General features: G+C 42.6%; 1 protein-coding gene across 1 annotated transcript in view; it reads left to right on the top strand.

Annotated features, from left to right (window-relative positions):
* The first annotated feature begins 2184 nt into the window (after positions 1–2184).
* Positions 2185–14713, top strand: part of LOC124148155 — a 34061-nt gene continuing 21532 nt past the window's right edge. Inside the window, exon 1 of the mRNA XM_046519123.2 lies at positions 2185–2307. Within this exon, the coding sequence (XP_046375079.2) occupies positions 2268–2307 (40 nt within the window). The 5' untranslated portion in view covers positions 2185–2267. The remainder of the gene's footprint in view (positions 2308–14713) is intronic.

Here is a 14713-nt window from a genome sequence, read left to right on the forward strand (position 1 = left end):
TTCGCATGTAAGAAGGAACGTTTTTCAAATATATGTGTATCACTGATATTAATCATGCAAACCAAATAAATTATACAATTAAGAACTCTGTGCTTGTTAATCTCTGATTTTGTTGATGAGAATTGTTAGTTCCCCTGAACTGATGCCTCCGTGCCGCCATATTATGCTTTGATATTTTCAACATCTCGGAAACCACACGGTTTATGAGCATGATGAAACTGACAGTGTTCATGGTTGAGCATGTACTGGTGGAGATCCGGGATAGAATTGTTATTCCGCAACCCATGCTTGCCATAAGAGTCGACTAACTGGATCGGGTGGTCATGCTCGCCACCTTGGTTGATGCACGTCGTCGTATCCCAATTGCGTAGATTGGGGCTCATGATTTCAATCACTGGATTGTCTGGTCCAGATTCGATTATTTACAGCCAGGCGTCATATAATAGCTGGAATATTGCTGAGGCGTTAGACAACACCCAAAAAACATTGTTGCATTGTTAGAAACGAAACAAACGTCAATTCAGGGGAGATGTCATAGCTGGGCACTGTTCATAGGCGGATTCAGGGTGGGGTCCAGACCCCCCCCCCCCCCCCCCCCTCTTTATTTTTTGAAAAACCAAATGTAGTGTAAAATTGGCTTAGAGGGGACTTTGATATTTTGGACCCCTCCCTTTTGAAAATGCTGGATCCGCCCCTGCTGCTCCACCTTCTTTGCCCTTCTACTGGTCGCTGTTACTATTTTGATCAGCAACGAAAGTGAGAAGGTTCCCCTGAATACCTTTTTCCTGGTTTTGGAAGTAGGGGTATAATAATGTACTTGGCAGAGCCACAGATTAGCTGCGTATTTGCGTAAAATACCCTCCAAAACTATTCAAAACCCAATTACTTTCAATTAACGCATGCATAAGATGGAAAACTCAACTGTTTAAACACCCAATGAAGCTTTTTCAGCATGCGTACAACGGAGCTAATTTCCGAAACACAATTACGAGCTAATTTACTTTTCGAGTCGAGCCTATATTTAGAACCGTTATATTACATCTGAAACATTATTTCATTATTTTTGAATCTCAAAATGCTAACTCATTTTGGGAAAAAAACAAAAGAGTAGATAGATGAGTGAAAAAATTATTGGTTACCCAATGAAAAAATGTAATAACCCAATTAAAATTCGAGTAAAAACCCAATTGCTCAAAAAGCTATCTGGAGCTCTGACTTGATATTCCCAAATGTGACGAAAATTGTGAAGGGTGGTGCCTAACAAGCATTGGACTCTTAAGAACGTAGCTACGATATTGCAACACAAGCCATGTCGGCTCTTAATTCAGCACTTTCTGTCTAAAGGTGTGAAAGTATTCGATAAGTGTGTTGACGTGACGTACAATAATGTAAGGTCTGACAGGACCGCCCTTCATACCTGATCCACGCTCTCTGGATGCGATCAACCCGGCCACCCTGTCCTTATTGGCACGGGTGACCGCAATTCGCTGTCTGGAGCTGCGTCGCTCCTGTGATCGTGGGTTCGAATCCCGGTTCGCCCGGCGGCACGGGTGGCCCTGTCGTCTAAGGCGCCGCGATTCGCTGTGCAGGGTTGCGTCCCCTGGACACGCCAGAAACCTATGATTGTGAGTTCGAATCCCGGTTCGCCCTGGTTCGCCAAAGTGCTAAACGCCCAAGACCTTCACCTCGTCCGGCTTTCCTCGCACATCAAGCTGACACGCCGTGATATAACTGCATGTTCAAAGCGGCGTTAATCAATCTGCAGGTGAGCACCAGTGCATCTGACACCTTGCATCCTTCCAGATCGTGACCTACAACGTCTCTTGGCATCTAGTTCTCCCACACCCATACAAGTCATTATATTCGTCTTCCTTTCGAACAAAGGTATGGGCGGAATGAATAATGCATTATCGAATTTAGTTTTTTGTAAACTTCGAGCGTGACAGGTCTCAAAAGAAATTATTGATCCACAATTTACATGTAAGTATGATGTTCAACTAAAATCTTTACATTCAATAACTGTCCTCGGGTTCTCTCTACAGTACGACTTCAGATATAATTACAGAAACACTTCAATCAATTTTTTCAGCTTTCTTCTCGAGTTTTCATCGTTGATTGTTTTTTTAAGTAACAAACAACTTCCATTGATTCATGCCCGCAGTTAATAATTTCTCAGAGCTTCTTATGTAAAGCTCAGATAAGCTCGCTTGATGCGAGATGCCAGAGTGGCAACGACGGAACATGTGCACTATGTTGGATAAAAAAACATGAAGTTTATGAATATATTTTGGATTATTTCCTACTCAGGTAAGTGACAGAGATTAACAATTTCTCGCTTTTTCCAAAATATCTACAGTAGGGTTTGGTTACATTTGGAGGCCGGGGCAATGGTAACCAAGTCAAAAGGCGATGGATTCGATGTCCAGCCAGAGTTGCATCCCATAGGTGTGTATGATGTGAACGTCGGTTCGAATTTCAGATCCACCCTGATTAAGATCCTCGATTAAATAGCACCATAATCATGCTACTGAGTGTCCCTAAATTGGTAAACATCGTAATACAGCTGTACTATTGTTGAAAGCTGCGTTAAACCCAACTAGTGTGCAATTGTAATACCCCGTCCCCCAACCCACCCCCGTGTGGATTCCCTGTGAGAGTAGGTCCCCTGCGACTTGGTTGATAGCGGGCCTTTCTACCCCGACTGCGTGGTTGGTTGCTCACAATATCAATCACTGGATTGTCTGGTCCAGATTCATTGTTACAGGCCGCTGTCATGTAGCTTCTTGCCTTTATTAGCAGGTACAAGTATGATGTGTTTCACGTGGCATCACTTGACTTGCGTAAAATGATCAGACACAGTGTCCTTCAGTGACATATCTGAGTCATCTTATTTGTCTTCCATCGAACAATACCAGGGACGACTGAACATTTCTAAGCCTAACTATGATGGACTGCCTTGGCTGCAGTGAAGATCAAGAGGTGGAAATCTGACGTAGACCACGGAGGTTGTTCTTTGGGTTCAAAACAATAGTCATGTATTGCAGCAATAGACCTGGGGGCAGGTGCTTTGTGCTTTTGCCTCTGCAGATTATCATGATGTTGGACATTAACCGTCTGACATTGCCAAATGATGGAACAGACTTGCCTCCTGCGGAAGAGGAGACGGTAGATGTTGTCTCGTCTCTGGTTGATAGTGGTGAACGAAATACACACCCAAGGTTACAAATCGCTCAACAACATCAGCTGGCCCTGCTACAAAACGAAACAATTGCTAAATTCTCAAGAAAGAAGGAAACTGGAGCGTTTCCAATTAGAAGTCAGAAGCCATGGAACCCAGCCTGCTGAAACATTTGCCAGGCCCAGTCCATTCCTCATGAGTGATATCAACTGTATGAGATGAATGCTGAGTCGTCAACCATCCATAACCATATCAAATATTTTATCAACATTTTCATTAGTGGTGGCAGTTGTAGGTCTTCCTGGTCTTGTAACATCTTCGAGGCCCCCTCTTCCCCTCTTGAACTCTGCCTCCCCCCTGAGGAGCATCATCCCCTAAAGTTTAGGTATGGATGGCTGTTGTAGTTGGCCATTGCAGTTGATTTTTTTGTTTTGTTTGTTGTTTAACGCCGCACTCAGCAATATTCCAGCTATGTGACGGCGGTTTGTAAATAATCGAGTCTGGACTAGACAATCCAGTGATTGAAATCATGAGCATCGATCCACGCAATTGGGATACGATGACTTGCATCAACCAAGTTAGCGAGCCTGACCACCCGATCCCGTAAGTAGCCTCTCACGACAAGCATAGTCGCTTTTTACGGCAAGCATGGGTTGCTGAAGACCTATTCTACCCCGGATCTCAGCATTACCAGATGACAGCGCGGAATACAATTGTGTCCATTTTCATCAACAGAGAATGCCTGGTCACTTTAATGCTTGCATACAATTTGAATGCCCGCCGGTAATGAATGTAAGCATGGAAAGTATTGTACTTAATACATGCTCACCGTTGAGGGTGTACTATTCAGTCTTAGTCGTTAGGAACCCGTGAACATCCGGGGTAGAATAAGTCTTCAGCAACCCATGCTTGCCGTAAAAGGCGACTATGCTTGTCGTAAGAGGCGACTAACGGGATCGGGTGATCAGGCTCGCTGACTTGGTTGATGCATGTCACAAACAAACTACGTAGTTAGGCTCACACATGTTCAGCCAATCCCTTGTATCAACATTATCCACGCCACATATTTGGTAGCCAACATTCGCAGAACTCGATTAATTTCATTAAGAGTCGGAAATAGGTTGACGTTAACTTTTATACTATCTCGGAATCAATTGTTATACTTGATCGCATAAGTGTGTTGTGACAGGCAGGTATTCGATATCTGACAGCGTGCTCAATTTAAAGTTGACTAATCTGTGCACAAGTTGTCAGGGCCGACGACAAATCTTTAATCTACCGCTGGACAATATAGAGTAAGTTAGTGGGTTTAACGCTGATTTTGGTTTTGTTTGTTGTTTAACGCCGCACTCAGCAATATTCCAACTCTATGACAGCGGTCTGTAACATAATCGAGTCTGGACCAGACAATCCAGTGATTGACATCATGAGCATCGATCCACGTAATTGGGATTGATGACATGTATCAACCAAGTCAGCGAGCCTGACCACCCGATCCCGTTAGACGCCTTTTACGACAAGCATAGTCGCCTTTTACGGCAAGCATGGGTTTCTGAAGATCTATTCTGCCCCGGAATCTTCACGGGTCCTGATTTTGGTGTTTTACTTTTACCATTTTACTTTTACCATGACATGTCAGTTTAATGTGGGAGGAAGGCCAAGGTCGTAAAGGATCACCATATTGGTGAAACACACGAGCACGGATATGGCACTGGTAGACCTGCGACCATTATCAGAGCGAATCTGGGATTCGAACCCAAGCCGCTCGGAAAGGAGAGCGTGACATTGCCTTTGCGGGAAACAGTTTCACGTCTGGTTCTTGGTACCTGTGCTTGTTTAGGAGTGATAAGACACCGACTCATGTGAAGTAATCTGCGGATTTCCTTTACGATGTGCGTCACATGATTTCAACCTTGTAACCACCCTTGATTCCGTGGTAGAAATGACCCATGTCTGTCTTAGACGCCGACTAGAATAAGGATAGGTGGTTGTAATGTGTGACCTGACCATATGTGAGTCATCTTACCCCAATTGCGTGGATCCGTGCTCGTGCTGTCAACCACTGGTTTGTTGGGCCCGACGCGATTACCTACAAACTTACAAACCGCTGTTACATTGCTGATTGTGGCTCAAAGCATCGTTCTCTGACGTGCAGAGATACAGCATACCATGACCTCCCTTTCACATATATAGACATCGCACTCTAAGGGAAGGACTGGTGTACGGATTCCCAGAGTCATTGTGGTGGATGGAGTAAGTGAGGTGAGGTGAAATAGGGTTTAACGTCGCGTCCAAGATTATTGCACTTATATAGCGACGTGCATGTACGTGTGTGTGTTTGTACTAGTCCGGACTGATGCCGATTTATAGTGCTAGCCCACTGAGATACCATGCCGCAGTTTAACATGAATACCCCACTCAGACACAGTATACTGACTCCGAGCCAACCAGCCGACCAGTTGTTTTAACCCCTTAATGCCGAGCGCCAGACAGGGTAACAACAAGTACCATCTTTGAACGTCTTTTGGTATGACGCGGCCGGGGATCGAACCCCGGACCTTCCGCTCTCCGGGCGGACGCTCTACCACTAGACCACGGAGGCGGTGATGGAGAAAGTGAACTATCGACATGTTGCAATTGCTTATGAGGTGATCGATCTTTAATTACCAATAATTGATAGCGATTCCGTTCTACACTATCAGTAGTATCGATTGATGCAATAGAACGAAACGGTACTACCAAACATTTACTTTAGCATTCGTATGCACACATAATGCACATTAACTGTCCGCACAGACAAGCGTGTTTCCATTGGAAACGTATTCAGAACTTTATATCGGCGTTTTACTCCCTGGAAATGCCCCTATCAAGTGTGGACATGGCGACCGAGTGAGTCCTTGATGTTACTGGTTGGAAAAGGTCCCCAGCAATATTGGTTTGTCGAAAGAGGCGACTAAATGGATCGGATGGTCATGCTAGGTAACTTGGTCATCGTAGCCCGACGTCGTTCAGCGTTGTTCATGATATCAATCACTGGTTTGTCTGGTCCAGGTTATTTACAGATCGCCGCCATACAGCTGGAATATTATTGAAATAATTCCGGAGTTTTGGTTTGTCTTGATGATCAACATGTTTTGTACCATCAACTCAGTTCACAAAGTTCCACGAGTGTCCCAGAGGAGATCTGGTGCCAAAGGCTCTATTTATCAACTCACATTATAGGTTTTCTTTGGTCTAAAAAACACAATGTAATTAAGGAAAACAAGGAGTATTGCTTCGGCAAAAAATGTTATTTCAGTAGAGGGAAATAATCAAAAGACAACTTAACGTTTTCAGAAAAAACATATTTCATCTCTAAATACACGACACTATGTCATGTTGGTCAAACGTGACCTCATTTTAATGACTAAGATCAGCTTCAACTGACCATGATGAAATGTGATATTGATCCCTGACCCGGTACGTCACACAGTTAGAAGACAAAACCCGATGTGGAGTGTTACCTATTGTACCACTTGCATCCAGCGCCGATCAAGTCGTTTGCTGTCGTTGACACAAGCATCAGGAATGTGTGCGATGATATATTGAACCCTTTTAACATCGACGAAAAACATACACCCTTTGTCTCGCTACATCCTTGGATAATAATCATCATAACAATAACAATGTTGATTAATAGCATTGCCAATAATCAACATGATGCTCTTGTGTTTGGGTACACGGCCTGATTGGAATGCATCACATGTACCTTGGTACTCATTCATTATGTATCAAGTGGGAAACATCCGCTTCATATTAATCATACGTTACAAATGGATCGTGTCAGACAGATAGATATACGATAACACCTGTTTAGCTGGACACGCGTGTTGCGATCATTGATATACATTATAGATCAACTTCAGCAAACTACAGCACATCCAAGGTTAATGGATATTTGGACTTAATTACACTGGGTCTCAACCACTAAAACGCCCACATACGCGTTGGACACATTCAGAGTGAGGGAGGGAGTGAGTTGGGATTAACGCCGCTTTTTAGGTTTCTGGCCAAAGGGACGCAACTCTGCACAGCGAATCGCGGCGCCTTAGGCGACTGGGCCACCCGTGCCCCCGGACATATTCAGAAACTAAACGTAAAAATCTTTTAATAATTTGGAGCATTTTGTAAATGCTGCCAAACATTTAGGAATCTGCTATCACATATTACACACGACTCCATGAAGGTATCATGAACCGATATTTTTAGGGTACAATCGAGCATGCTTTTCCTACGATGATTTCACTTTTGCGCAAATGTTGTTTGATCAAGGTAACAACATTCAAGGCCTCAGTAAAGCTTTCAAAACGTTTTATGGCAGAAGTGTGGATGGCAATGTGACGCATCAGTGGCATAGAAACTAGAATGTCCGATGCAATTAACTATTTTGACTATTGTGTTGTTTTTCAGGTGAACCATTATTATTATTATTATTATTATTTATAGATTAAATAAAAGAGCAGCAAAGAGGGTTTGGGTGATCCTGGCACAGTCAGACTGGTTAGGTTCATCATCAGCTCACGGCCCTTGCCCCCTCTACACGCAGCCCAGACAGCGAATGGGAAGCGCTGCCTAGTCAAACCCACCAGAACCTTTCGGAGAATGTGAAGACTCCCCAACACTACAGCCTTCTGCATTACCCAGATTGTCGGAAGGGCTGTATTCCTGGTATCAAACCCGGGTACTCTCCCAGTGCCAGTCAACAGATTGGGAGGTACCAAGCCTAAGTCCCCGAGAACAATGGGGAGTCGGACAACTTGGTACTTGGGATGCAAGCGTGACATTTCGAAAGCGAGGTCCGCATATTTGCCATGTTTTTCCTCAATCTTGTCAATCACATTTTGTCATAAGGGACAGAAAATTCAATGAAATAAATGATTTCATTGGATTTATCAAATAGGACAAGATCAGGTATGTTGGCCTGGAAACGTCGAAGGCTGTATACGGCCTATTTCAAAGAATTTTGTGGGATGTGGGATCTATTGTCGTAAAAGGCGACTAACGGAATCGGGTGGTCAGGCTCGCTGACTTGGTTGATGCATGTCATCGATCCCAATCGCGTGGATCGATGCTCATGATATTAATCCCTGGATTGTCTGGTCGAGACTTGATTATTTACACACCGCCGTCATATAGCTGGAATATTACTGAGTGTGGCGTTATACAACCAACCAACCAACCAACCAACCATTCGGGAAATCAAACCAGTGTCTTCATTGACACAAGTGGCCGCTTTAGCCACGTGGCAACCACACTGCCTCAGTGCAGGTACACACTAAACAAATTATAAAATAATTAACATTTTCTAAATATGTTCTTATGGGTATTTACACTGTTTCTGTTTGTCAAACAGTACATAAATGTTGTTTGAGACCTTCCAATCTCAATATTTATAAGTACAACTTTACCTGCATCTTGGTTTGTTTACAAGTAGGTAAATATTTGATAATTTCAGTTTCGAAGTCCATGTTAACCGTCGATCTATAGAAATTGTTCTCGCGATAATCCCTGGCTTCATGCACGTATTATAGTAAGCCGAGGATCAATAACTTCCCGGAACAAGTGCGCATTGTCTTAGAATCATTCAACGTTAAGAACAAAGGAATTATGGAGTACATATGTATTGATATTTTCACAGTTATCAATCATTTATTTCAGTCGAGCATAATATTGATCATGCAGACTTGCATTGATGTCAAGGAATATTTGGTTCGATATATTCTGTCGTTTGGTCATACTTTAGGGCATGTTTTGCCCATATATTTCGACGTCAAAGGGATTTTATTGAACGCAAGGTAAGATAAGACCCATATACAATGAGGTCATTAAAAATGTAAATTTAAATTAAAAATGTAATGAAAATTACATATTTGACGATTGATTCCCTACTTGTCAACGGCATATAATGATTGCATATACAAGGCAAGGTTTAGCTTGAGAGGTGAATGGGGACACAAAAGAGTTTCTATTAACATTGTGCCAGTAACGCGCAAGGGAGAACTTTAGTCTCCGCATTCTATATTCGTTAACTGAAACTAGTCGTATTTATCAGTGGGCATTTCCGATAGTCACTGACAATTTTCGCTTTCCGCCTCTCTTTGATCATCGGCAAACAGAACAGTTCGGGGAAGCTCGCATTCATAAACTAGTTTCCTTCCGGACTTTCTAAACGTTCAACAATACTTTGTACAGATACCCTTACGCGGGGATATTAATCATGTATGTTTCAGAATAAATTGAGTGAGTGAGTGAGTTGGTTTAACGCCGCTTTTAACAGTATTCCAGTTATATCACGGCGTGTCAGCTTAATGTGGGAGGAAAGCCCGAAGTGATGCAGGTCTCAGACGTTTACCACTTCGGTGAAACCCACGAGCACGGGTATGGTGCTGACAAACCTAGAAACATAATCGGGGCGAACCGGGATTCGAACCCACAATCATAGGTTTCTGGCGTGTTCAAGGGACGCAACTCTGCACAGCGAATCGCGGCGCCTTAGACGACTGGGCCACCCGTGCCCCCTTCAGAATAAAACATAAAAACATAATGTGTATGGTTTTACCAAAACATATTAATTGTTCTCTGAACATTGTTCAGCTTCTCATCGCACAGAAAGAATGATACAAGATCCTGTTCCTATGATTTGCCTCCTGATTGTGTCGGATCTGAACTATTAATGTTTGTAAACATATTTGTGAAACCGTTCAAACACATTATTCCACTACTTTAGTAATTTCACTACTTGGATAATTTCAAAATATTGTGTAACTGTTTCTGTTTGCTATCCAAGGAATGCCTGGTTTGGAGAATGTAGTTTGAAAATCTCAGCACATTGCCGGTTAACAGTAATTAATACGTCTATAGCTTTTTCGGGAAGATGGTGCTGCTCAATGTCAAGAAAGTGATGGTTTAGGTTTCAACTGCTTGTTAGTGACATACAGGACAGTTTCAATTATGTGATGTCGATGACAGCAAACATTGCAGATATGATCTGCAAAACAAAATACTTTATATGATATCACTTACACATTTTGTAAAAATGAAAATAGGTTTACGGATGATAAATATGAGTGTCTACGTTTAGGACGAGTGCTACAAATACTGTCAAATGGTTATTGTCAGCAATAGTCTGATTAAGTACACTAATAAGTAAGTATCCCGTTTTATCGTTTGATGTGACCGCCTCCATGGTCTTGTGGTAGAGCGTCCGCCCGGAGAGCTTGTTGTTACCCTGTCTGGCGCTCGACATTAAGGGGCTAAAACAAGGACTGGTCGGCTCGGAGACAGTATACTGTGTCTGAGTTGGGTATTCATGTTAAACTGTGGAATGGTATCTCAGTGAGCTAGCACTATAAATCGGCATCGGTCCGGTCTAGTACAAGCAGGCACACACACTAACACACACACACACACACACACACACACACACACACACACACACACACGTGCATGCATGTCGCTATCTAAGTGCAATAATCTTGGACGCGACGTTAAACCACATTTCACTTCACTTGTCGTTTGATGTGAGATGAAAGCCTGAATTGCTAGAAATCTGAGATTCGAACCACAACCATGACAGCTTTATGGAACGCGTAAGTTTGTTTGTTTGTTATTTAACGCCGCACTCAGCAATATTTCAGCTATACGACGGCGGTCCGTAAATAATCGGGTCTGGACCAGACAATCCAGTGATTGACATCATGAGCATCGATCCACGCAATTGGGGTCGATGACATGCATCAACCAAGACCACCCGATCCCCTTAATGGCCTCTTACGACAAGCATAGTCGCCTTTTACAGGAAGTATTTACAGCTGAAGACCTATTCTACCCCGGATCTTAACGGGTCGGAACGCGTAAGTAACACAACTGTACCCAGCGAAGTGCGGCGCCGTGAGCCCCAGTGCCCGTTCTGATTTCAGGAAAATGTGTATTTGAAACGATGCCAAGGGGGAGCATGTGTCATATTCATTTTATCGTAAATGTTCCCTTCTGTCTAAAATGAATGTTACAAGTTCATATCAAAAGCGACTTACTTGTTGAGCTTCCGTCTTTTGGTGTAGTGATTGCTATCTATGTTTGTTTCAAACAAGGTAATTATAACACAATCAATATGTGCGTGTTCGCATGTAATATATGTACATTACAGTTTTATGGGCATCAAGTGTTGTAGTAGATATTTATGTGTAATCATAATCAACTATCAGATCGATACCCTTTCTTGTGAAAGCTTCACAAAATATTCCATGGCATTTCCATGTCGTTTCTGTATGTTCCTTCGGGGTGTCCCACTAATCCACCACGACCTGATGGTAGGGGCTTCAACATACGTCCCAGCTATGGCCCTTGGTCTTTCAGCAACACAGGTACAACCACGGGTTAAACTGGGGCCCTGTTGCACAACTCGATCTTAGCACAAAGCCATCGTAACTCACATACTGCAACATTGACTTAAGACGATCGGAGTACTCAGGTCGTTTTGTGGAACGAGTGGTTATTACGTATTTTGCTACCACTGCATGATATAACTGTTGTACTACTGTCGAGAGAAGAGTGAACTCATCCACAATGAATTTCAGTTCCTAGCAATATACAGACAAGATGAACCTGATGGACGATATGAATAACCCATTTAAGATTAATAAGCGTGAGGATACAGATGGCGCAGTCACCTTTGATGCCCCAACCCTACAAGAAAACTATGGCAGTGGTTCGATGCCTACATTCACCCTAATTATGTTTCTAGGTTTGTAATCACCGTACCCGTGTGGGTTTCTCTAAAGTGATAAACGTCTAAGACCTGCATCACTTTCTTCTATTTCATGTTGACATACCGTGACATAACTGAAATAGTATTTAAAGCTTGAAACCAAACTCACCCACCCACCAAAAGCTACTATAACCTACCGAGAAAGTTACGATGACCTGTTTAATATTCATGTGTTTCTATATAATATGAACAGGAACTTCCCCGGCTCATGACTGAAACATGGGAATGGTAGTACAGTTGAGAGTTGACTCATTACAAGTGCTTATAAGGCTCAGCCACGACATATTAATAGGATCACTGGTCTTCATGCCCGTCACAAGAAACACCAACCTGATGTACTATGGGGTGTTAGAATAACAAGTGTTAATTGAGTGTAAATATTTTATATAATTGCTTCCTTCATTGTTGATGAAATATTAATTTCGCCTAATCAATATTGCGTTTGAAGTATACGGGACGCATAAAAATTAAACATAAGTAATAAGCGCCGGTAATTTTTCCCATGTACACATTTCATGTAAGTCAAAACATTCTCAAGCGACACACATCTTTTTTCAGTTCATGTCTGGGACACGCGCTCATTAACATGTCTATTTGTTTAAAATAAATAGTGGCGAGGTATTCATAAATTGTGAAAAATAAGCATGCCGATCAGGCTTGTTTCAAATGTTAAAAACGAAGAAGTCGAAAATATGATCATTTGACGACACAAACACTGATATACACACGATACCATCAAATGCCAACAATGCAAAATAGACTCTCTGCGATGACTAAACATTTGTTACGCTACGTCGAACAATACCGGAACCCCCCTCAAGGAACGTAAATTGTGTTTTTTTATTTTTCAAAGTGTTACGGTATACTTGATCGCCAGTTTACTACCGCGACTATCTGTACTACATCTGAAATAGAGAATCTCCCCAAAATGTCTTTTCAAATATTTCAAAGTCAAAGATTTGCCGAGTATTTTTAACATTTATCGACGATGGTTGACATATCTTGATGTCAAACGACACGAAGAAAAAATTCTGTTCATCATACATAAGCATTCTTCTGTTCGTAAATATAAGATGCTATCCAACTTCAGTAGCAGAGAGATTGGTGCTGTCGGTCTATAATGATATGTCATGGTCACTGCTGAAGTCACAGTGGTCTGCAGAACATGATGATGCCAACTATTGCAGCATTATCTCCTGTGGACTGAGGACCGCCTCCGTGGTCTAGTGGTAGAGCGTCCGCCCGGGGAGCGGAAGGTCCGGGGTTCGTTCCCCGACCGCGTCATACCAAAAGACGTTAAAAGATGGTACTTGTTGTTACCCTGTCTGGCGCTCGGCATTAAGGGGCTAAAACAAGGACTGGTCGGCTCGGAGTCAGTATACTGTGTCTGAGTGGGGTATTCATGTTAAACTGCGGCATGGTATCTCAGTGGGCTAGCACTATAAATCGGCATCAGTCCGGACTAGTACAAGCAGCCACACAAACACACACACGTACATGCACGTCGCTATATAAGTGCAATAATCTTGGACGCGACGTTAAACCCCATTTCACCTCACCTCACCTGTGGACTGAGTGAGTGAGTTTGGTTGAGCACCACTTTGAACAGTATTTCAGTCATATCACGACGTAGCAGCTTGATGTGGGAGAAAGCCCGAAGGGATGCAGGTCTCAGACATTTACCACTTCGGTGAAACACACGAGCACGGGTCCAAACCAAACTGCTGACAAACCTAAAAACATAATCGGGGCGAACCGGGATTCGAGCTCACAATCATAGGTTTCTGGTGTACCCAAGGGACGCAACTCTGCGCAATGAATTGCGACGCCTTAGACGACTGAGACACCTGTGTCCCATTTCCCATGAAGCCAGTTTGGGATGATAAAGGTTATTTTAAGTCCTCACAGGAAGTACCATGAATCATAAGTGTCATTGGTAAAATGACTATCACAAATCACATGAAGCTCACGCATATAGGGCCAATTGTGAGTTATTAAAGGTCATCCCGACTCAAATCGTTCACTCACACCTAAGGGGTCGAGTCAAAGTCAACCTTCAAAAGAGTACGCGGTATAAAAAAATCTGTCCAAAGGGGCACCTATTCATTTCTATTGTTTAATTCGTTCTCAGCCTTTCTCTCTACAGACAATCGGTGGTTGTTAACGGATGTAGACAATTTGGTACAGACAGACAATGCACTGATATCAGTTACACTTAATATATATATATATATATATAAACAGACATCCAGAAGTATTTGCTAAATATGACACAACGCTTGTCAACATGATGTGCGATGCATATCCATGCTGTAATGTGTTCACTGAGTTTTCAAATCTCTTTACTCGCCGGCACTCACAAATTGTGAAGCGGCGGTGCTTACGAGTAACGCAGGACATACTTACCCTTTTCACTAGCAGCAGGTGTGTGATGTTCAGCGATCCATTCATATGATTTTCATCACTTATTTGCCTTTTACTGCGTATGGAATCTGCTTCGGCAGATAGTCGAGACTGATTATGCTTTGGCGACAAAGGTTCGAATTTACGCACCAGTTCAAAGAAGAGAAGCCACAACGTATGTCAGTCCTTCCAATATTGCTTCAGCTGTCAGAGTGCGGAGCTCTGGATTTCGTTTTGCAAAAATCTCTGATTCACTTCCTCTTTGTTTTATTACCATTCGTGTTCGAATGTATTCCTTAATTAATCACAATATATGCTTGTTGTAA

The sequence above is a fragment of the Haliotis rufescens genome, unplaced genomic scaffold (assembly GCF_023055435.1).
Source record: "Haliotis rufescens isolate VD_foot unplaced genomic scaffold, xgHalRufe1.0.p SCAF_7, whole genome shotgun sequence".
Taxonomy (NCBI): Eukaryota; Metazoa; Mollusca; class Gastropoda; order Lepetellida; family Haliotidae; genus Haliotis; species Haliotis rufescens.